At 48.3% G+C, this 22,011-nt stretch overlaps 1 protein-coding gene across 1 annotated transcript in view; it reads right to left on the bottom strand.

Annotated features, from left to right (window-relative positions):
• LOC119455307 (tight junction protein ZO-1) overlaps window positions 1-22,011 on the bottom strand; it is a 212,745-nt gene that overhangs the window by 92,502 nt on the left and 98,232 nt on the right. Inside the window, exons 11-13 of the mRNA XM_037716704.2 lie at window positions 15,958-16,402; window positions 13,445-13,492; window positions 6,519-6,614 (exon numbers count right to left, since the gene is read on the bottom strand). Of these exons, the coding sequence (XP_037572632.1) occupies window positions 6,519-6,614; window positions 13,445-13,492; window positions 15,958-16,402 (589 nt within the window). The remainder of the gene's footprint in view (window positions 1-6,518; window positions 6,615-13,444; window positions 13,493-15,957; window positions 16,403-22,011) is intronic.

The following is a 22,011-nucleotide window of genomic DNA, read 5'->3' as shown; positions in this document are numbered from 1 at the left end:
ACCACACGCGACGAGGCAAGCCTATTTTATTAGTTGTTATACAGAGCGGACTTCCCTCTACAAGTGTGTTTTATTGCTGACAGCAATAAACGTTGTTGAGTTGACTCGCTGGTTGCCTTATTCGCCCGAACCCTACGTAGCTGCGATTACACGCGCTACGGGTTGGGGAAGACCCCCACAATATATTGATCACAACGCTGAGTCTAAAAGCCTGCATGGCTTGGTCGGACGTGTGAGCACGTGGTGCCTTAGGTGCTTCGAAGCATTTGTTAAACCTTTTTATTCAAGATAAGGTAGAAATGGATGCACCGTGGAAGTAAACCAGCCTGTTGAATACACGCTGCCATCACCGCACTTGTACAGCGAATTGCGCGTGACCGTGGCCAGCCATGCGTCTATTACAATAATAAAAATGCGCCTTTTATACAGGTGTCACATGATGTGCCTTTGGATTGCAATTGAGCTCAAATGGAATCCAATTTCTCTGTCGTGATTGGCTCCTTTGTGCAAGCTGCATAAGGGAGCCAATTGTGGTCAAGAATTGCCATCTGGATTTGGCTGGAACGCAATCGAATGTGGCCACATGACACCACCATTAAACGGTCAATCGCCATACGTAGACGAGTCAGGCAGACTGTTGTGTCAGGTTACCGACCCGACTTCCTGTTCGAACCAATCGTCCCTATTTTTTTACAACCCTCAAAATTAGTTCATGCGTTTCTTCTTGCGTGCCTATCAGCACTCCGACGGATCGTTGCCCCTTTGTTTTCGGCCCTTCCCCTCCAGCTGTTGCGTCGGTGCCTGCCAACACCACATAAACGCTGTTAGTTTCGAAAGTAGCCTTCAGCTTGCAGAACAATTTGAATCCATTCCTACTCACATGTAGCTGTGCGAGCACAAATATAATGCGTTAATGCGAACCATCAAATCGGACAGCAAAGAGTCTTGTGCATTGATGCCAAAACGGTCTTCCCACAAAAGTGCAGATGCAATGTGTGATGGCTGTTAAATTCAAACTTGTGGGGGTACTCCCCAACCCGTAGCGCGTGCAATCGCAGCTACGTAGGGTTCGTGCGAATAAGGCAACCAGCGAGTCACCTAAACAATGTTTATTGCTGCGGGCAATAAGGCAAACTTGCAGAGGGCAGTCCACTCAGTATAATAAGTAATAAATAGGCTTGCCTCGTTGCGTCTGATAGTCACGCAAGCGAGGTCACTCACGGGTTACAGCTGGTAAAATTCATTCCGGCAGGTTAGAGGTAGGGACGCCAGAGAGAGCGGGTCTCTCCCAGTCGCGCGCTTTTATGCCTTTTTACCTTGTCGCGAGGAGAATGTCCTCCTCGCTCGTCGGATACGTTCCCTCTTTCTGCGAGGGCATGCGCGTTGCAAGAGGCGAGTGAGAACCGGGAGAGGGCAAAGTGCCTCTCTCTTGTGTTTGCACCGGCTCCCGATGCATGCGCAACGTGCGCACGCGACGATGAGAGTATGCGGGAGAAGATGGGTGCATGTGCTCCCCACAAACTGTATTGTGAACATCTGTAAAAGTGGAGGTTGGGGTCGGATTCGTTTTGACTGGTCACGGAACCCTAAAATGCCAGTCACGGAAAGACCTCATCTACAAGAAGACAAGCCCAGCGGCACAGATATCTTCACAGTGTTTCTTAAACAGCACTATGGACGAAGACGAAAAGTACACAAATGACAGGACAAGCACAGCGCCCATCCTGTCGTTTGTGTACTTTTCGTCCTCGTCCATAGTGTATTGATTTGCAAGGCCAAGATCACAGTACCATCATTTCAGTACCAATCATTCCTGATTGGAACCCAGTGTGATGGCATTGAGAGACATGCATTCCTTTCACTGTTGCTCACTTCTCGCGGGCATTTTCATGTTTCTTGTGGCGCATTTGAGAGCATCTCTGCGACCAGAAATGGGGTGTACCCAGCGTGGTTTCCATAGTGGTATCTTCCACTTCACAGTCGCCATCTTGAAAGGACTCGTGGAAATACAGTAGACTTCCGTTACTTTGACTCTGGTTAATTGGATTTTTTATTTAATTTTGTAGCGCCCACTGACGTCGCAACGCGGGGGCTATGGTCGGCACTCTCAGCCGGCGTCGTGGCGCCGGCTGCGAAGGAAAAAATGAATAAAGTTGGGCAGAACGTGCTCGCGTCTCAAGCACAGCATGCACTAGTCCGTTTAAAAGCCTGCTGCGCTAGTTCTTTTGGTCAGACGCTCCGCAGCGACCACTCGATCTTCTACATGTCTCGGTCTTCTACAATTCGATCCCAATCGAAGGTCCTGGCCAGTGCCCATACATTTCAAGGGGCCCAAACTTCCTTTATTTCAATCTGAAAATTGACCTTTGAGGGATAATTCAAACTAATCAGCTTCACCGCTATACAGCTGTGTTATGGGGTGAAGCATGCGCAATTTACTGCGGTGAAGCATACCAACACTGGAAAGGGGCCACTGTCACGGGACATAGTATGCGTTTCCTAACTATACAGGTGCACACACGCCATCTCTGGTCACAGTAAGAGCACGTAAACACCTGATAACCATACTGGCTGCCATTCAGAGCTGTTTCTGATGTTGCTGTGGCGATTTGAGCCCTCGTTTTGCCTGTCACGCTTGCGTCTATATATGAGGCTGTTAACAGGCTTAGTATGCATTCCTTAAAGGGACACTAAAGGCAAATATTAAGTCAAGCTAAAGTGATAAATTAGAGATCAAGAATATCTAAGATGTCAATATTATTGGGAAAAGAGCTTTATCAATCAAGAAATTGAGGTAAATGCAGGACACGATTAGACTCCCCCGGGACACTCAAGTACTAGCCTGATGACAAAAGCACTCCTCATTATAATGCTGTCAATAGTAGTCAACCACTCTTTATAAAAAGATTTTTGTATTGCATTATAAGCTAAAAGAAAAAGCTATTTGGCCAGTTCCATATGACTTTTCGAAAAAAGAACCCATTAACGTTAACGTTACTCTTGACTACGACGCGGGTGGTCACATGGTTTCATTTTCTCCATTCTGCGCTGTCCGCACTTTCATGTCTTAGCAGTTTTGCTATCACAAAGTACTGAACTGGTTTTGCTGGCTCGAGAAACTCGCACAAACTGCAAGTAGCAGAGAATGCCACATCCATGAAATGTCACTGTATTCCCAAACAGTCCAAGCCACTTGACCAAGAGCAGCTGCAGTGGAGAATCCAGTGTAGTTTGTCTTGGCTAAGTTTGTCCATGTCTGTGCGTTTGCATTTTGCGTAAAAAACACATAGCGCCGTCTGTCGATTGCCATTATATTCATCAACGACAGTAAAGTGCAGTGATAGCGTATGCAACGTCGCCACTCTCCGCTCGGGGGCAGCTGATTTTAATTGTGCTGAAGATATGTGAACCCCACAGATGCAATTTTTTCGTAAATTAAGTCTTTTCTTGGCCACAAGCGCTGCAAGGTTTATGGAATGGTATTTTAAAAGTCCCCGTAGACTTGGTATTTGCCTTTATGTCCCTTTAATTAGACTCACGCAGATGCACCGTGCACTGAGAGTGGAGAAAAACCAACTGTGATATGCAAAAGCTAGCGAAAACGAAGGCATTAAGATGAAAAACTCAGAAAGTCGAGGGGACACTTGAAGCCAACAAAAGAGCGGAGGTTCTAAAGGCCTGCCAGTAAACTTATTAGGCGTCTCAGTGTACATACTGTGGCTGAAGATGGAGCATGCGCATGTGTAAATTAATTAACACGTGCTATGTCTCGCAACGACACTTTTTCCCCTGCTTAATATGCTTCACTGCATAACACGGCTGTACTGTGGCAAAGCTAACTTTAAAGGCAATACATACTGTCAAGTGAATTAACGGCATGCTTCGGCGTTATTTCTGCCTATTATTTAATTTTACCCTCCGAGTAATTTGCCCAGTTTCGTCGGTTCAATCAGGATTGAATAATAGAAGTTGACTGTAATGTATTTGTTCTGTGTTTGATTATCTTTTTCTAATCTTTTGATTGTCAAAAAAGTTTTAGGTGCCTGACACAATGCGTATAGATTTTGTTAAATTGTAACTGTGGAACAAAATTACTCCGCTCGATTGCACAGAAAAATATGTGTAGCGGATTTCACATTAAGGTCTGTTTATTACAAGGTGTGACTGTATATATGATCACCTAACATTCTTTACAAACAGACACCCTGTTTACGTCACCGTTAAACCTGACTGGCTTCTTCACGTGTTATGCTCTTATTTTTTAACAAGGCAATCGTGTCTTTTAACAGCGGCTTGCATTTTTCTTTGCGAGCAGTGCACAACCACAGTGCCAGTTATATTTACAAGACAATCAGCATGCCTGTCTTCCCTGAGCCTCTTTTTCAGGCAGTGACGAGCTCGAGCCACACAGACCATACCCTCAAAGCAGGCAACAAACTTAGTCAACTACTCGCTTGTTTTCCTTGCATTTAGCACGGATACTCTTCAACTTTTGCAGTGCTAGAAACACTATGGGGACACCATGTCTGCCTGCAAGTTTCTTCAGTCTGTAAAAAAAACAAATTAGTATAAGGCTTAAGGAACTGGCCATCTCTTTCTTTTGTTTTCCGACTTGTCTGGTCTATAAGCTCTCGTTATCATGCAATAGGGCTCAGCAATCTAACTGTGCACAATGTGCAATGCAAATGTTAGCTAAAATTTGAAGGCATAATCATCTTGTTCAATACAGATAACATTGAGAGAAGGGTGCTGCGTACGTGAGCCGTCAGTTTTGCTTTTGAAGCATTAACTTGATTTTTATAAAGGGTGCCAAGTTGTGCACACGTAAGGCATGCGTAAGCGAGGATTGCAACTAGCCTATTAAGATATGTAAGCTATTGTGCTTTTCAAAGTTTTTGTTTTCTTGCTGCAAATTTTGGCTCTGGTTCTCTGAACCTTTTTTTTATGTTGCCTTCCATGCTTGATAGCCTGTGCATATAAATTTACTTCCATAGAGGCATGCCAACTATATACAGTGTAGACCACTTATAACGTAAGTCGCCGGAGTCGCGAATATCTGCACTATAAGCGGTACCGCACTATAACCAAAGCAACAATTTTTAAGGCCCGCACATATGCAAAACATGTGCACGGAGCCGCCACGCATATGCGACAGTCGAGGAATGCAGCTAGAACGTTTTCATTCACTTTACAGTCGAATCTCGTGAATTCGAACCAAATCACGCGGCGGCGCCTCCGACTGGCATTGCTCCGGCACCGCCAAAGAGTAAAAGCTTACGAGAGACCCCTCAATGTCGCGCGCGAACAAAACAAAAAAAACAAAGAAAAAAAAGAAACGTGGCGGAAATTTCACCCTCTCTCAAATGGCAAGGTCGCCGATTCTGCGTTGCGCCGAAACATGCGTGTACGTGCCGACGTCTCAGCCACGCTACTGTAGCCTGGAGTAGAAAATGGCAGTGAACCCTTCTTTCTCCTTTATGCTTCCTCTACTTTCTAGTCACGTGTTGACCTTGCACACTGCGGCTACGGCCCAGAGGGAAGCAGCGGCGCTGTCCCAGGCCGGCCAACGAAACTACCCACGCCAGCAAACGCCCGCTTCCCGATAACGGCAGAAAACGAAACTTCGGGGAGCTGGCGCCGGGCGGCTGTAGCGGCGGCGCCTGCACGGCGGCGGGCGCTCATGGTGACAGTCGAAAGTGAGGGTGCTACGAGGGAGGGCGAGGGGAGCCACCGAAGCAGCGGAGTTGCCAAGGCGAAATCCGCTTCCCTGCCGCCCTCCTCCCTCACATTCCATGGTCTCCGCGTGCACCTTTCGCCGTGCCGTGCCGGCGCCGCCCGCTCGCTCGCTGAAGTTTCGTTTACTGCCGTTATCGTGAAGCTAGCATTGGCTGTTTCGTGGCCCTCGCTCGCTATGCGCGCCGTGATATTTCGCGACTCGACTCGCACTCAAGATTCTAGTTTCAGCCTCACTGGCTGTTCGTTCGCACCACGTGCCCTTCTCCTCCACTTCGTCTCTTTCTTCCTCGAGCACTCCTTGGGGCGCCCGTTTGAGAGGAGCGTTCGCCGTCTCCGCTGACTTCTGTACTCCCAGGCAGCCGCACTGTAACCGGTATTTCAGTTTCCCGCAACTGCACTATAAGTGATACGTGTATACATGGAGTGCTATGGGAAAATTAATGGGAGTCTGAAAAGACGGCACTATATCCGGTCCTGGACTATAAGCGGTTACGTTATAAGTGGTCTATACTGTAAATGCATACATTCAAGCACTGTGTGCAGTCCTCTGGTACAAGCCCAACAAAAGCTTGAAATCGACCTAGTAAAATGCATGCAAGTAGCCACTAAAGGCTGCAATCCGCACATTATTGAAGGACATCTGCCGAGTACCTCAACACTCCAGGGTAAACAATCGGCATGCAAAGTGGATCAATCAATCAATCACTTGCTCCATATACTCGTAAATCAGCATTTCAGGCATAGGTACATGCAGTTATGTCGCGAGCAGGGAGCACACTCACGGGGGCAGGCATACTTGTCCGGATAGTCCCTGAGAAGTCTTTCCCGGGCCACATCTGCCATGGGTCCAAACAGCACCACAGGCCGGATGAAGCCCGCTGCAGCCAAGCAAGCAGAAGATCACATCACATGCTGCTCAAAATATGCTCAGCTTGCCACCAAGGAAGCTCTCCTTTTCCCTTACTTTTTTGGAACACATAAGGAGCAAAGGTGGAGACTTGAAATGTGATCATCAGCGGTCGAACAAGGGATGTCGCTGGAGGCATTTCGACAAGTGGACTTCCTGATTAAGACAAGGTTGTTGCCCTGACAAAGGCAAGCCCACGTGTCAAAACGTTGACTGCAGCGACAAGCCTTGTTCAACCACTTATGAGCACCCCAAGCTGTACAATAAATACACGATACCAGGGCTGATCATGCTTGTTATGTTAAATATGCAAGAGGAAATTAACCAGAATACTTTTAATTGCTGCTTCTTCAAAACCTTTCAGTTGGGTACTGTGTCATGAACTGCTTGATCTGCATCAACTACCAAATTGAAGCTCTCCTGCATGTAAAAGTTTTACAGCAACTTTACTGCAAACAAAGTGTACCACCAAGATAGACAAAATGAAATAACACAAAGTGACACAGATGTGGCAAGCACACGATAAGAAGTGTGAATTCTAAATTTAAACACACAGTGAATGCTATAGAATGATGATACCTCTGGATTACTAACTAATACTTTTAAATAATTCACTAAGTGAAGATCAGTGGAGAGTAACATTCACTGAAGAGTCAATAGTACTAAAAAAAAAAAAAAAACACATTAACTTTGTAATGCTGTGCATATTACCATATTTGCAAGGTCATAATGTGACATTTTTTTCATGTAATTACAGACCTGCAAAAGCTCCTCGCATTATATTTGACCTATGCTCTAAATACAGCAAACAGTGACCAGGAAACACGTTCAACATGGCGAAGAGTGCAGAAAACAGGACAAGTGGTACAAACTAACAGATACGGCAACTATTTTTATTCAGAGTCGTACAGTATGTAAGAAACAGATGACACAGATGGTCAGACAGATGGATTGCTGTCACATTGTTTACCAATAATGTTTTTTTTTTTAGTGTCTGGCTATGTGAATGGCTATGCTCCTCAATTGCCATGCTCTACCTGGCTGTCTGCAGTTATGTCAGAGAAAGAATGCAGATGTTCCCAGCAACTAAACCATCTGTCCCTGTTCCGGTGGGATGTAATGCATGTCATGTTTTGCCCTAACTGTGGCAGAAAGCACCCCCGCTGCATTCACTACATTGATGCAGATGACATCAGTTAGGACTTATTCCAGATTACACACACAAGTACTGTGTACACATGCATGGCTGGTGAATTCCGCACAACAACGACTGGATAATTAAGGGGGGACGCGGCTTTCGCATCGCGAAAAATGGCTAAAAAATCGATTTTTTGAAAATCTCATTTTCAGTTTCTGTAACTCTTATTCTATCTGATTCCGAAATATCATCACTGAAAACGAAGTAGAAGTGCTGTAAAAAAATTGTTGTATCAGCCAAGGTGCCGAAAAATTGCGTGGAAATCGCGAAAGAACGGCGTTTTTCAAGCCACGATATCTCCGGAACGGCGCAGCCGAGCGCCGCCATCTTGGTCTCGTTGGAAAGCGCATTTCTCCGTCTTCAAATCTGCCGCTTCAGCTATCTCCTCCATACAGAAACAAGCACACAAAAAGCAAATGATTGAAGGTCGTGCCGGAGCCACCGATTGGCCGCGCCCGCCACGTGATCCCAGCGCGGTTCGCCATTGGTCCGGTGCTCGCTCCGTGATGGCGTCGTCTGCTCCGCTTGTTGCGGTCTCCTCGCGAGCTCCGGACAGTTTCCGTAATCTCGACGAGTGTTAAAGCGGGCGCTACGCGGACATCGCAGTAGCGTGGCCGATCCCGCTTTTTGTGGACGTCTCAGACTCGCGGCTAAGCATTCCGAGCATCGGTGACGCGAACTTCGCGACCGAGCTTCGGGCACGGAATGCTCGGACACGCGGCTAAGCCTTTCGCGCGTAGGCGTCTCCGACTCGGCGATGAAGCACATCGCTCGCGGACTTCTCGGATCCTTGCCTAAGCATTTCGTGCGTTGGCGCCTCCGACTGCGCGACTAAGCAAATCGAGCGTCGACTCCTCAAGCCCGCGGCTACGCATTTCGCGCGTCGGCACATCGCTCAACAAGGGTCGAGTCCTCGGACCCGCGGCTACGCACTTCGCGCGTCGGCACCTCGAGCGTCGACTCCTCGAGCCCGCGGCTAGGCATTTCGCGTGTCGGCACATCGCTCATGGAGTGTCGACACCTCGAGCGTCTATTCCTCGGACCCGCGGCTAGACATTTCGCGTGTCGGCACCTCGGACTGCGCGATTGAGCTTAAAAAAAAAAAAAATTAAATTATGGGGTTTTACGTGCCAAAACCAGTTCTGATTATGAGGCACGCCGTAGTGGGGGACTCCGGAAATTTGGACCACCTGGGGTTCTTTAACGTGCACCTAAATCTAAGTACACGGGTGTTTTCGCATTTCGCCCCCATCGAAATGCGGCCGCCGTGGCCGGGATTCGATCCCGCGACCTCGTGCTCAGCAGCCCAACACCATAGCCACTGAGCAACCATGGCGGGTGCGATTGAGCTTACCGAGCGTTCGGACCCGCGACCAGGCATTTCGCGCGTCGGCACCTCGGACTGCGCGACTAAGCTCGTCGAGCGTATATTCCGCGGACCCGCGACCAGGCGTTTCGCACATCGGCACCTCGGACCCGCGGCTTAGCACATCGCGCGCCGACTCTGTTATCGTAATGCCACGATATCTCGTAACAATACCTATCATACCACCCCTTCATAAAGAGAACCTCATCATGAGCTCTGTTCACTAGGCCACTTGGGCTGGCACAGACACCTGGCTGCAGAAGTGAGGCATGATACAAAAGTACAGACTGGAATGCACCTAGCAGCTGCATTGCTGCCTCTCTATCCGTGGCTCTCCTAACATCCACAGCCATTGTCAATGGAAGATGATTCAGAAGGCTGCTGAGAGCCTTCATTCAGTAACATGGTCGATTCTACCAAAAGAAAACTATGCCTCACTGACTGCACTAGAGGCTGCTATCAATGAGGCAGTCTGCAGATACAACGCTAGAACTACTGTATATTTATGCCCACATAGTTCTGCACCTCACTTGGTTTGAAACCCAGGCACCATGCTCTTTGTAGAGCAGCAGTAAAGAATGCCATACAAACATGAAAAAGGCAGAACGAAGGCTCAGCAGACCAGAGGCCACATGTCCAAGAAGCCCCACATAACAAAAAACATCAAAGAGAACAACTTTGGTGCGTTTTAGAGAACTGAAGAGAAGGTGCAACTTTGAGAGCCGTTTTCTCAAAACTGTTTTTTTCGCCTTTCTGCTCAGTTTCTGGAGCTGATTTCTTCGTTACCGTTTAGCCTATTTCGATTCTGTTTTTTTTGTCACGTTTCTTGGACTACTGTGCAGGTCGAGACAGTCTCGCATTTTTATGTTCACCTTTTATAAATTTATGGCGTGGCTATTCGTTCACCCTGAAAGTGTGCTTGGTGCGAAGGTAACTTGAAAAATGACTATCTAAAAAATTTGCGTTGCGAAAAAAAAAAGTAAGACTGTCACGACCTTCAGCACGCATTGAGCTATGCAGTCAATACTCAACGAGCCTTCCATCATGTTTTTTAAGCTCCCCAGGCCCTCCAGAAAGTTCAAGAGAGAAAAATTCTGCTCAATAAAATGTTCTCAAGGTATCACTCTGAAACTTTCATGGAAGTATCAGGGAGACATTCTAAACATTTGTGCCAATTTTCATCAATATCCATGAAGAAATCAGGAAGTTGATTTTCAAAGCCACGTCCCCCCTTAAATGCACCAATCCAGTTGCAAGCTTTTAACACTTAGTGTGAAACAGCATTTCTACTATGGCCCCAGTTTTGTTGTATGATTGTGCATTGCTGCATTCATATATAAATACTATACCGTTATAGCTACACTTCAGAAGGAAGAAAAATTAGAAGGATGTGGCCCTTGCGCTGTTTGTTGCGGTACCGTCGGGGTCTGTGCTCAGAAAGACAAGCAGTTGCCAGCAGTCACCCACATTTCTGTGTGGTGATCTGTGCACTTAATTTTGTGTAAGAGGTGCTACACCTACTAGCTCTAGAATAGCCTCCTATTAATTTATTTTATTATTGGCCTTATGCCCGTTATACTATCCGGTGATGCGGGCTGGCTTCCCCCATTTTTTTTTTTCGGTTTCTTTTTTTACTCAGCGGAAAAAAAAAAGCAAAAAGCATACCATCCTGTCTGTGTTTTCCATGCTATTTATTTGCACAACAGCAAGTTGCTTTATTTAGCATTAACTCTTTCAGGGTCTTTGCCGTACGTGCGGCACTGCTGATCCATCCCGCATGGTTTTTGACATACACGTACGGCGCCGATCTTATGTTTATTATTTCACGCATATTCACTACCACTATTTGTTGAGAGGTGCTGCCATTTCCATAGAGTAGCCCAAAGTAATTTGAAATTGTGTTTTCACTCACCGGTGCACACAACTAGATTTGTTTACTTCCAAGCGCTCGATCACGTGGCCGTGTGTGTTGTTTGCTACCTCCAAGGTGTGTGTGAATGAGATGCTATCATTTCTAATGACTGCTGCTGTACAGTAGAACCTCGTTCATACATTTTCAAAAAATACGTGAAAATAAACATACGATCCGGGAAAACGTACGATCTGAATCCAGTAAAAATTGAAGCTAACAAGCCCATATTGAGGTTCAAGGGCAGAAAAAATTTATTTCTTGCAAAACATAGTTGCAGTCGAATCTCGTTAATTCGAACTGACGCTGTGGTCCCGTAAAAGTTATGTGTATTCCAATGGGCGAGAACGCTCGGTAATTCGAATGCGAAAGCATTTGCAACGGTTAATTAGAACATAACCGCGCACCGACAATGCTCTTAGCAGCATGCCAAATCACGTGGCGGTGCCTCCGACTGGCAATGTTCCGACACCGCCATCTTCTTCGACACCGTCTTTATTCTATGGAGACCCCTCAACGCCGCGTGGAGAAATAAAAAAAGAAAGAAAAAATAGCGCGGCGAAAATTTCCTCTCTCAAATGGCAAGGTCGTCATTTCAGCGTGGCGCCGGAATACGCGTGTACGTGTGGACGTCTCAGCCAACAATGCGGCTGCGGCGCAGAGGGACGCAACGCGGAGGCCCAGTCTGGCCAACGAAACTGCCCGCGCCGGCCAACGCTCGCTTCAACGGCAGAAAACTAAACTTCAGGGAGTGGAGTGGAGGAGGGGGGGGGGGGCGATTGGGCACTGCAGAGAAGCCGCGTGGCCGCTGTCTGCCGCTTAGCGCTTCACAAGCCCATGAGAGTGGTCTTTTTGCACACCTGAATGATAATTTTTCGCTGCACAACGTATCATACAACCGCAGTTTACCGCAATGCTGAACGTTGCTGCCGAATAATCGTATTTTCCAGGAACGTATTAACCGGAACGTATTAACACATTCCTTTATGGGGTTATGTTTATTTTTCGCAATTGCGAACGTATGAGCCGGGAAATCGTATTAAGCGGGAATGTATCAGCGAGATTCTACTGTATTGCGTTTCTGGCAGCGCGGCATGGGCAACGTTAAGAGATATTAATCAGTTTTCTTCTTTTTTTTTTGCTTTCGGTTGTGGTTACCCTTTCGGTTGCAGTTGGCTTATTAACATGTGCTCTGGAGTGCACGCAGTCATGACTTCGGTATGGCCGCGTGCGGTGTCTTTACTCGCAACGACTGCTCTTCTGATGAAACGTGTTTTGGGGACAAGAAATTGGTAGCCATAAATTTTGCTAGACATTTTTCTCAATCTCTTAGAGTACAGGATATTGTGTGCACACTGCTGGTGCGAGTAAAGTGTTTTTGAGACAAAATATTGGTTGCAATAAATTTTTGCTGTATTCATGAGCCTTCAATCATTTCCTACAACTGGAATCTGTACTAAAGAAACGTTGAACACAGGGGCACGGTTTTTGCTATAAAATTTGACCCAGAAAGGGTTCATATAATATCGTTACTTCTGAGCATGGCCCCATTACCATAAAAACCAAGTATAATGTGCTCTTTTTTTCTCATACGCTCATAGTTTCACTTATTGCAAAACAAAAAAGCCTATAAATGTCATCAGGAGTAAATCAGGAGCCACGTGAGAACGCTTGGGCATCACACTGCAGGGACACACTGACAACAGACAGTGGTCGTGTGTTGTCCTATTTTTTGTCGCCTGCACTTTCATCATTCTGAAAGGCCATTTCTAAACATTGACATGCTTTTCATGGTCATCCATGGGCCCTGAAACTAACAAGCACGCATTATCAAAGCACGACCTGAGAGCAGAAGGCCTGTGCCACTGCTGCAGCTGCTGTTCACGAAAAAGTGCCAGAGTATAATCCAGACAATTTATTTTCTGCACAGCAGTGCTATGACTGGCAATCATTTAGAGTGCAGTATGAGAGCAGTGATCACCGCAGATAGCCAGGCTGTGGCTTATCACACAATGGTTTCGTGGATTCAAATTACCTGTGGATTTCAGGCTTGACTGAAAGCTGACATGAAAACATGCAAGCCTGTGTCTAAAAATTCTTCTGGCAGATGCCAACGTTCTAGTCATGCAAACATTGCACGATTCTCGTAAAAGTATACGCCATGCAAGTCCACTTTGTTATAATGTGTGGTGATACAATAATCAGGAAAATTTCTTTTCTCTTCACAACTGCCGAGGAGTCTGTATCATACAAAGGTTCTTATGATGACTGATGCGACTGGATGGGAAAGAACGACGACACAGCCAATTCCTAACTCGAAGTACTTACGGTGCTTCAGGGCCACACGCTCGTAGGCTGGAAATTTGGACAAGCCTTCTGCAAAGAAACAAGTTCAACACAAGTTAATTCATGCAAATGATTGCATAAACATGATTCTCTGAGAGACAGCTACTTGTTGTTTTGTGCCTAACGTTGTTCATTACATTCATACTTCATCACAGAACTGAACAGGTAGGTGCGGTTTCTGTATTAGGTGTTTTTGAATAAGTGCAGAAGTTCGGACATGAAAAATGTGTACTTCTACTGTGCCTTTTTGTACATGTTTATTTTTCTACTGCTTTCTTTAGGGACATGTACAAATGCTTTGCATATGTGCAGAAAATGCAGGGGCATGTGTTTCTTTGCATTTTTTCATTTATGCACATATAAAATTGTGTTTGATCGCTATCAAATGAAGATGCCGAGGGGCCGAGTTTCTAGCAGACAACAAGCTCAATGCACACCGCCCTACTAGCTCCACACTGTCGCCGCCACCGTTCTCCACCAGTACAGCGCATGCGCACATGGAAGCAATCTGTGGAATGGTTTCCATGTGCCTCAGCAGACGGCACTATGCAAGGAGAGTAGTCAGTCGGGCTCGGAAGGAGAGGAGTGGGCGCTAGGACGTGGGGCGGAGAAAGAGAGCAACGAAGTGAACTAGACGCCCGGCATCTGTGTTTCACGATTTGTCCCGAGTGAATACGTTGCGCGGTGGCGAAGTCGGCGCTCCTGTCTATCTTACTCCATGCACTCGCTCACGTACATACTCATGTCTACTTGCACCAACAGCTACTCGAATTGACGTTCACACACACAGGAACTGACTCACATTCATGCTCGCATCCATTCACAATCACCAGAACTCACTAACGTTCCTACTCACGTCCACTCACCTTCACGAGCCCTGACCCACGTTCGCACTCACATTCAGTCACGTGCACCCGCATTCACTCACGATCGTGCTCACATTTACTCATACTAAGTACTTTTTCCCATTCAAACCTGCTGGTACTCACACGCCCATTCACACTCACCGGTGCTCATTCTCGTCCATATACTAACATCCACTCACACCCTCCGACACTAGTGTCCACTTGCACTCATTGGCATTCACTCTTGCTCATACTTGCTTGTGACTCTTGCCTCTGTAGAGTTACTGCAGTTGCCGCCATAGCACTGTGACAAGACGGTGCAATCTTGCATTAGGCATTTTCATTGAAGTTTATTGAGGTGAAGCTGTCTTTGCCTACCCTCCCAAGTTTGGAGTGGGTGCTGCTCCGTCAGTCGGCATCTCGTCAAATACATATGTGGATGCACATTCAATGCAATGGCTATGCTCCGTGGTTGCACATTCAAGCGAATGCTGACTGACGCAGTTTCGCCTTTAAGTGCATTTCTGTTTGACGTACTAAAAAAGCAATGTCTACATAAAACCTGTTCTTACATGTTGAATCATAGGTATCTCTAAAGCATTGCTACACCAACAAGCCACTGCGCTTGTTTGCAGGATCTTCCAGCGGAAGCCACATTATAACCAGCATTTCGTTTTGCACGGCTGCACCGTAAGCGGTATGCGTATACATGGAGTTCTATAAGAGGTTAAACGGGAGTCAGAAAAGGCCGCATTGTAGCCAGTTTTGCACTATAAATGGTTACGTTATAAGTGGTCTAAGCTGTATTCCATGCCATCTGTTGTCTGGTGCACCCGGTGACAATTCGAATCTTTTCTACCTTTGCACCTGTCAAATCGCACGATACGATGTAGCTTCACTGCTGCAACGAAAAGTAAACAGACTCCCTTTTCTTCCGCAAACGATGTCGGTAGGTAGCAGCTAGGACGGAGAAAAGTAAACTCAAGATAACCAGGCACATTTTTAAATGTCGGCCTCAGAATATAAAGTGTATTCTCGCAGCTCACTGCTGCCAAAATGCGGGTGAACAAAGGGTGCGAGTTATTCAACTTTACTTCAGCCAATAGGAGCACTCCCTGCATGCCACGTGACTACAGTATCGAATTGCGACACTAATTTTCCATTTTCGTGCTCACTTAATGAAAATTCTTAAATTTTATTTCTGAGTAAGAAAATATGGTGCTGTGGTTATCTGAAGCTCAAATCTCTAGCGTTTACAGCACTAACAAAATTGCAGTGCTGCGTTGTAAGAAAGCCAGTGGTGCAATAGCCCCTCCCAAAGACAATGCACCAAAAAAGCTCACTTTTTTTCTAATTCTGCTGCATATTTTTTCTTAATGTTTTGCCACGAGCTAATGGAACATCTTATGATTGCGGAAAGAAAATTACTAATGGAAAATTTTGACCAAGTCTGCAATTTCCCGAATTTTTTTCGTTTTTGGGTGATACAAATTTTGCGTGAGTCAAATTTTTTGCACCATCCCGAGAAATTCGTATCATTGAGATCCTACTGCAGTGTCTTTCAAGTGTGACAACTTTGCTGGAGAGGTCAGACAGCAGGTGTGGAAAGGAACGGGCACAGCTCAATCGTTGCACACAAAGTGAACATACCCGGGTCCTCCCAGGGGTCACCGCTCTTGGCACGAGCAGCCCTCCGGCGGCGCCGGAAGAAAGAGGTACGGCTGGTGTCGGCATCTCGGCGCCTGGCCTGTTGCGCAGCCAGTTCTTCGGCACGCGCTGCATTTGGGATGAGGCCGCGCTGAATCTCCTGGTGGTTGCGGCCGAGGCGGTAGGCTAGCCAGCTGCCCAGGGTGCCGTTGTGCAGGGTGTCCACCACCCGGAAAACCTCGCCTGGGTGCAATGCCAGCTCGCCCTTGTTGGTGGGCTCGTGGCTGAAGTGTGCTCGCACGTGGAACGAATCTCCCTTTTGACTGCTCACCACCTCCTCGTACTCTTCACGAGCAGTCTGCACAAGAAGCTGCACGGGGCCCTGAAGCTGCACCAGCAGCTGCACAGCCTCCTCGCGGGTCGCCCACCGCACGTCCACACCGTTTACCTGTGCATCATGAAAACAACCATCATGGCTCGAGGTCGTCTCAAACTTACCTGGCCAAGTGGTGGGAGTCTCGCGATTGTGTGCCGTCTTTTTTTTTTTCTTCTGCTTTATGGTCGGCATCACCTTTTCCTTTGGACAAGATCAGACAGGAAGTCATTGAGCTCTTGATTTCAACATTATTCTCCTGACATTAGTGCAAAAAGAGACATAACACATAGAAGCAAACTAAACTAAACTTTTAATTGGTTTAGTCACAAGTATGCACATAAGTATACAAGAGAACCTCGTTAATATGTACCTGGTAAAAATATGGCGTAATTACATACTAAATGATATTGTGACGAGGCGTCAAACAGGTAGAAGCGAGACAAGATTTATCAACAGGGACTGTTGGCTGAGATGGCCAAGATGGCTGAACACGCGCAGTGTCCCCCAGGATCGTCGTCTTCTTCCTTGATGCAAGGAGGCGGCCCGTAACATCTAACCGCCCCAGCGGGCTGAGTGCCGTCTTGGCGCACACTAATTACACGAGGAGGCGACGGAAAAGTACGGCTTCAGTCGGGATACGTGCACGACGTCACGAGATGACAGGGTAGATGGTGAAGAGCTGTTCAGTGGGGTGATCTCATAGTGCACGTAAAACCTTGTAAGGTCCGGTGTAACACGATAAAAGTTTTTTGGAGAGACCGACGCGACGAGAAGGAGTCCAGAGAAGCACAAGAGATCCCAGAGAAAAGCAGAGGTGCCGGTGGCTGCGGTCATAACGGTCCTTTTGGCATAATTGTGAGTCAGGCAGTCGTTCATGAGCGATCTGACGTGCCAGATGGACTCGCGCGGCAGCATCGCGGGCATACTTCGTGGTATGTTGTACGACAGAAGGTAGTAGCGTGTCAAAAGGCAATGCAGGGTGGTGTCCATACAGGAGGTAAACTGGCGAAAAACCGGCTGTGTCGTGACGGGAGGAGTTGTACGCGAACGTGACGTATGGCAAAGTGCTGTCCCAGTCCCAATGATCGTCAGACACGTACATCGACAGCATATCGGTTAAGGTGCGGTTCAGCCTTTCGGTGAGCCCGTTGGTCTGCGGGTGGTATGCAGTAGTGAGCTTGTGCTCCACAGAACAGGAACGAAGGAGGTCATCGACAACTTTCGACAAGAAGTAGCGGCCTCGGTCTGTGAGCAGTTGCCGAGGGGCACCATGACGAAGGATGACGTCATGAAGGAGGAAATCGGCGACGTCAGTGGCGCAACTAGTCAGCAGAGCTCACGTGATGGCAAAACGCGTAGCGTAGTCGGTCGTAACTGCGATCCACTTGTTCCCTGAAGCAGACGTAGGAAATGGACCGAGGAGGTCAAGACCGATGTGGTAGAATGGCTCCTGGGGTATGTGAATAGGATGCAGAAGGCCTGCAGGCAACCCTGAGGGCCGTTTACGTCACAGACAAAGGTCACATGCAGCAACGTAGCGTCGAACAGATCGGTACAGACCAGGCCAGAAAAACCGGCGCCGCACGCGATCGTATGTGCGGGATACGCCAAGATGGCCAGTGGTCGGTGCATTGTGGAGTGCTTTGAGAACCGTAGCACGAAGATGCTTGGGGGAGAACAAGCAGAAGCTCTGGGTCGTCGGGAGTGGTACTACGACGGTAAAGAACATCGTCGTGAAGCTCAAACAGACGAAGAGATGGGTTGGGCTTACGAGAATGGAGGCGGCCAATTATAGATCATAACGTGTCGTCACTTTGCTATTCAGCGCGTATGTTGGCCAGATCTGCAATAGCCATGATGAAGTCACCGGTATCACGTTTGGCGGTGTCGGGAGGGTCGACAGGGTAGCGTGATAAACAGTCAGCATCTTGGTGCATCCGGCCAGATTTGTAGAGCACGTCAAAGGTGTACTCCTGTAGTCGTAACACCCAGTGACCAAGCCTTCCTGTAGGATCCTTCAGCGACGAGAGCCAGCAAAGGGCATGGTGGTCCGTGGCGACGGAAAACGTTCGGCCGTACAAATAAGGGTGGAATTTTGCCACAGCCCAGACCAAAGCCAGCCATTCGCGCTCAGTTATCAAATAATTCCGCTCCGACGACGAGAGAAGGCGGCTGGCGTAGGCAATGACACGGTCCTGGTCGTTCTGGCGTTGGGCGAGTACTGCACCTATGCCGTGGCCACTAGCGTCGGTGCGAACTTCTGTAGGCGCTGACGGGTCATAATGCGCCAAAATGGGCGGTGAAGTCAGTAAACTGACTTCACCGGGTGGTGAATGCAGCAGCTTGTGCACGATCCCTCGAAAAAGAGATGTCCTTCTTGAGTAGGTCAGTAAGCGGCCGGGCAATGTCAGCAAAATTCCTGACAAAGCGGCGGAAGTAGGAACACAAGCCGACAAAGCTCTGTACATCGCTAACTGAGCGAGGAACAGGAAAGTCTCGGACGGCACGCACCTTGTCGGGGTCAGGTTGGACACCACTAGCACTAACAAGGTGAACGGTGATGTGACGTCGAGCGAAACAACACTTCGAGGAGATAAGTTGCAGGCCAGCACGGTGAAACACATCGAGAATGGCCGACAGGCGGGCTAGGTGGTCCTCAAAAGTAGGCGAAAAGACAATCACGTCATCTAGATAGCATAAACATGTAGACCACTTATAGCCCTGAAGGAGAGAATCCACCATTCGCTCGAAGGTTGCGGGGGCATTACACAATCCAAAAGGCATAACCTTGAATTGGTAAAGTCCATCTGGTGTGACGAACGCAGTCTTTTCGCGGCCATGGCATCCACGGTAATTTGCCAGTATCTGGAGCGTAGGTCGATGGAGGAAGAGTATGTGGCACCGTGGAGGCAGTCTAAGGCGTCATCGATTCGGAGCAGGGGATATACGTCCTTACGTGTGATATTGTTCAAGTGTTGGTAGTCGACACAAAAGCGCCAGCTGCCGTCTTTCTTTTTTACTAGTACCAAAGGGGACGCCCACAGACTGGAAGAAGGTTCGATAACGCCTTTTGCAAGCATTTTGTCAACTTCGCCTTGGATCACACGACGTTCGGCGAGGGAGGCACGATAGGGACGGCGGTGGATAGGGCTCACGTTCCCCGTGTCGATGCGATGTTGGACAACAGACGTTTGGCTCAGAGAACGATCGTCGAAGTCGAAAATGTCATGGTAAGTCTCCAGGAGGCGGCGAAGGTCAGTAGCTTGATCAGAAGGAAGGTCAGCAGGGATTATTCCGACAAATACATCGCATGGCGAACTGCTTGTGGTGCAAATGAAGGACGAACTAGAGGTACTGGAGGGATCCAACGCACAAATTTCGGAGTCTTCGGCAGCAGTGATGGCGGCGAGTGACATGCCTGCCAGAATCAGTGGAGGAGAGGCGCTGAAGTTTAAAATAGGAATGGCAATGCAATTGCCGGTGACAGTCACGAGGGTGTTAGGCACGGCGACGTTCTTAGCGAGCAGAACGTCTGTTACCGAGGATAGCACGTAATTCCCATCAGTGACAGGAGAGTTCGAGACCATGGCGATATACATGGTGGCTTGCCGAGGCATGCGCACATAGTTGAGAGAGCAGAGACGGGCCGAAGGCGTGGTTAGGGCATCAGCTAGGAGAGGTACTTCGAGCTGCAGGAGGCCGTCGCACAGTAAATTAGGGCAGAATGAGTTGCGAGGAAGTCCAGACCAAGTATAATGTCGTACGGACACTGCTCAAGAACGGCAAATAAAACAGATGTTGGGTGACTGGCAATGGTGATGTGGGCAGTGCACATGCCTAGGATGGTGGGAGTTTCTCCATCGGCCACGTTACAACGTGGGAAACAGCAGGTGTGACCACCTTCTTTAGGCGACGGTGAAGACCAGAGCTCATGACAGAAATAGAAGCCCCAGTGTCGACAAGTGCAGAAATCGTCACGCCATCAACGTCAACGTCTAACACGCAGCGTTGAGTTGGCAGAGTAACTAGAGGGTTTTGGGGCAGAGTCGTCGATGCAGTGTTACCTCCGGGCGCTGCATCGTTTAGTTTTCTGGAGTGAAGGAGCCACGGTTGCTCGGCGACGGGGCGCAGCGAGGTGGCGGGGAGCGGGAGGACGGACGGCGGTACGGTTGCGAACGCGACTGGTGACCTCTAGGTGATGGCAAGCGGCTGGACCATGTCGTGGCAGTGTCAGGATTGTAATGGTGTGCCGCAGATAGTGGCTCAAAAAAGGGCTGCGATCAAAGCGGCGAGCATGGCCAAAGGATGGAGTACGTTGCGGGAACGACCAGCGGTTGTTACAGTAGCGAGCAACGTGCCCGACACGGCGGCAGTTAAAGCAGATAGGCCGATCATCTTCAGTTCGCCAATCAGCAGGGTTCCGAGATCGTGGAGCAAACCGTGGATACCGAGGGAACAATGTCGGGGCCCCGGAAGCGGAAGTCGGGCTGACAACGGCGCAAGCAGTGTGAACCCCGAGATTCGCGAGTTCGTTTCGCACGATGGCTTGGACGAGTGAAACCGCTGGTGCGCTCGAGTCGCCGGCGTTAGAGCTGGTAAAGAAGCTAGCGGGAGCCATTGCCTCGATTTCACGGCGGACAATCCTCGTCAATTCGGCCGAAGGCGGAGAAAGGTTAGATTGTGGCCGCTCTTCACACAAAGACGTTGCAGTGGTGTTGGGAAGCCGGGTGAATGGTCGTTCAATATGGTGGCTCTTAGCTTGCTCGAAGCGCTGACACTCCTCGATCATGGCATCGACGGTAGCACAATTTCTGCACATCAGAAAATTGAATGCGTTGTCCGCTATCCCTTTCAGGACGTGGCCAACCTTGTCAGACTCTGGCATGTTACTGTCATCTTTACGGCACAGCGCCAGTACATCCTGTATGTACAACAAGTATGATTCCGTGGACGTCTGGGCGCGGGTTGACAGCTGTTGCTTCGCAGCGATTTTTCGACTGGAGGCCTTACCGAACAGGTCTCGGAGCTTTTGTTTGAATGTATCCCAGCTCCCAAAGCCGGTCTCGTGATTGTCATACCACAACTTCGCCGTTCCACTAAGATAAAAGACCACATTGGCCAGCACGACTGTCAGGTCCCAGTGGTTGGAATCGCTAACCCGTTCGTATAGCGTAAGCCATTCCTCAACGTCGATACCATCTGTCCCGTTGAACGTTCCAGGGTCTCGGGGTTGGACTACTACAATCGGTGTCCGCGGCGCAGAAGCAGATTCTGGTTGGCGTGTCATGGTGGTCGCACCGCAGCGCCGACCGCTTCGGAGCTCCGTCGTCTCGTGAGAATACCCAGCACCTCCCACCAATGCGTGACGGGGTGTCAAACAGGCAGAAGCGAGACAAGATTTATCAACAGGGACTGTTGGCTGAGATGGCCAAGATGGCTGAACACGCGCAGTGTCCCCCAGCGATCGTCGTCTTCTTCCTTGATGCAAGGAGGCGGCCCGTAACAATATGTAGTATGCACGGGCCAGCAACTACAAATCCGCATCTCTTTAAGGGGGGACCGTGCTCTTCAAAAATTATTTGTTACTTCTGGGTAGATTTGGATGAAACATGCTGAATTGATGTATTTCAATGGTGCTATTTTAAGATATACAACCAGTTTTCTTGCAGAGTAAATAACCT

Source organism: Dermacentor silvarum, chromosome 6, assembly GCF_013339745.2.
Source record: "Dermacentor silvarum isolate Dsil-2018 chromosome 6, BIME_Dsil_1.4, whole genome shotgun sequence".
In the NCBI taxonomy this organism is placed as follows: Eukaryota; Metazoa; Arthropoda; class Arachnida; order Ixodida; family Ixodidae; genus Dermacentor; species Dermacentor silvarum.
This window is presented reverse-complemented; position numbering and strand designations above follow the sequence as displayed.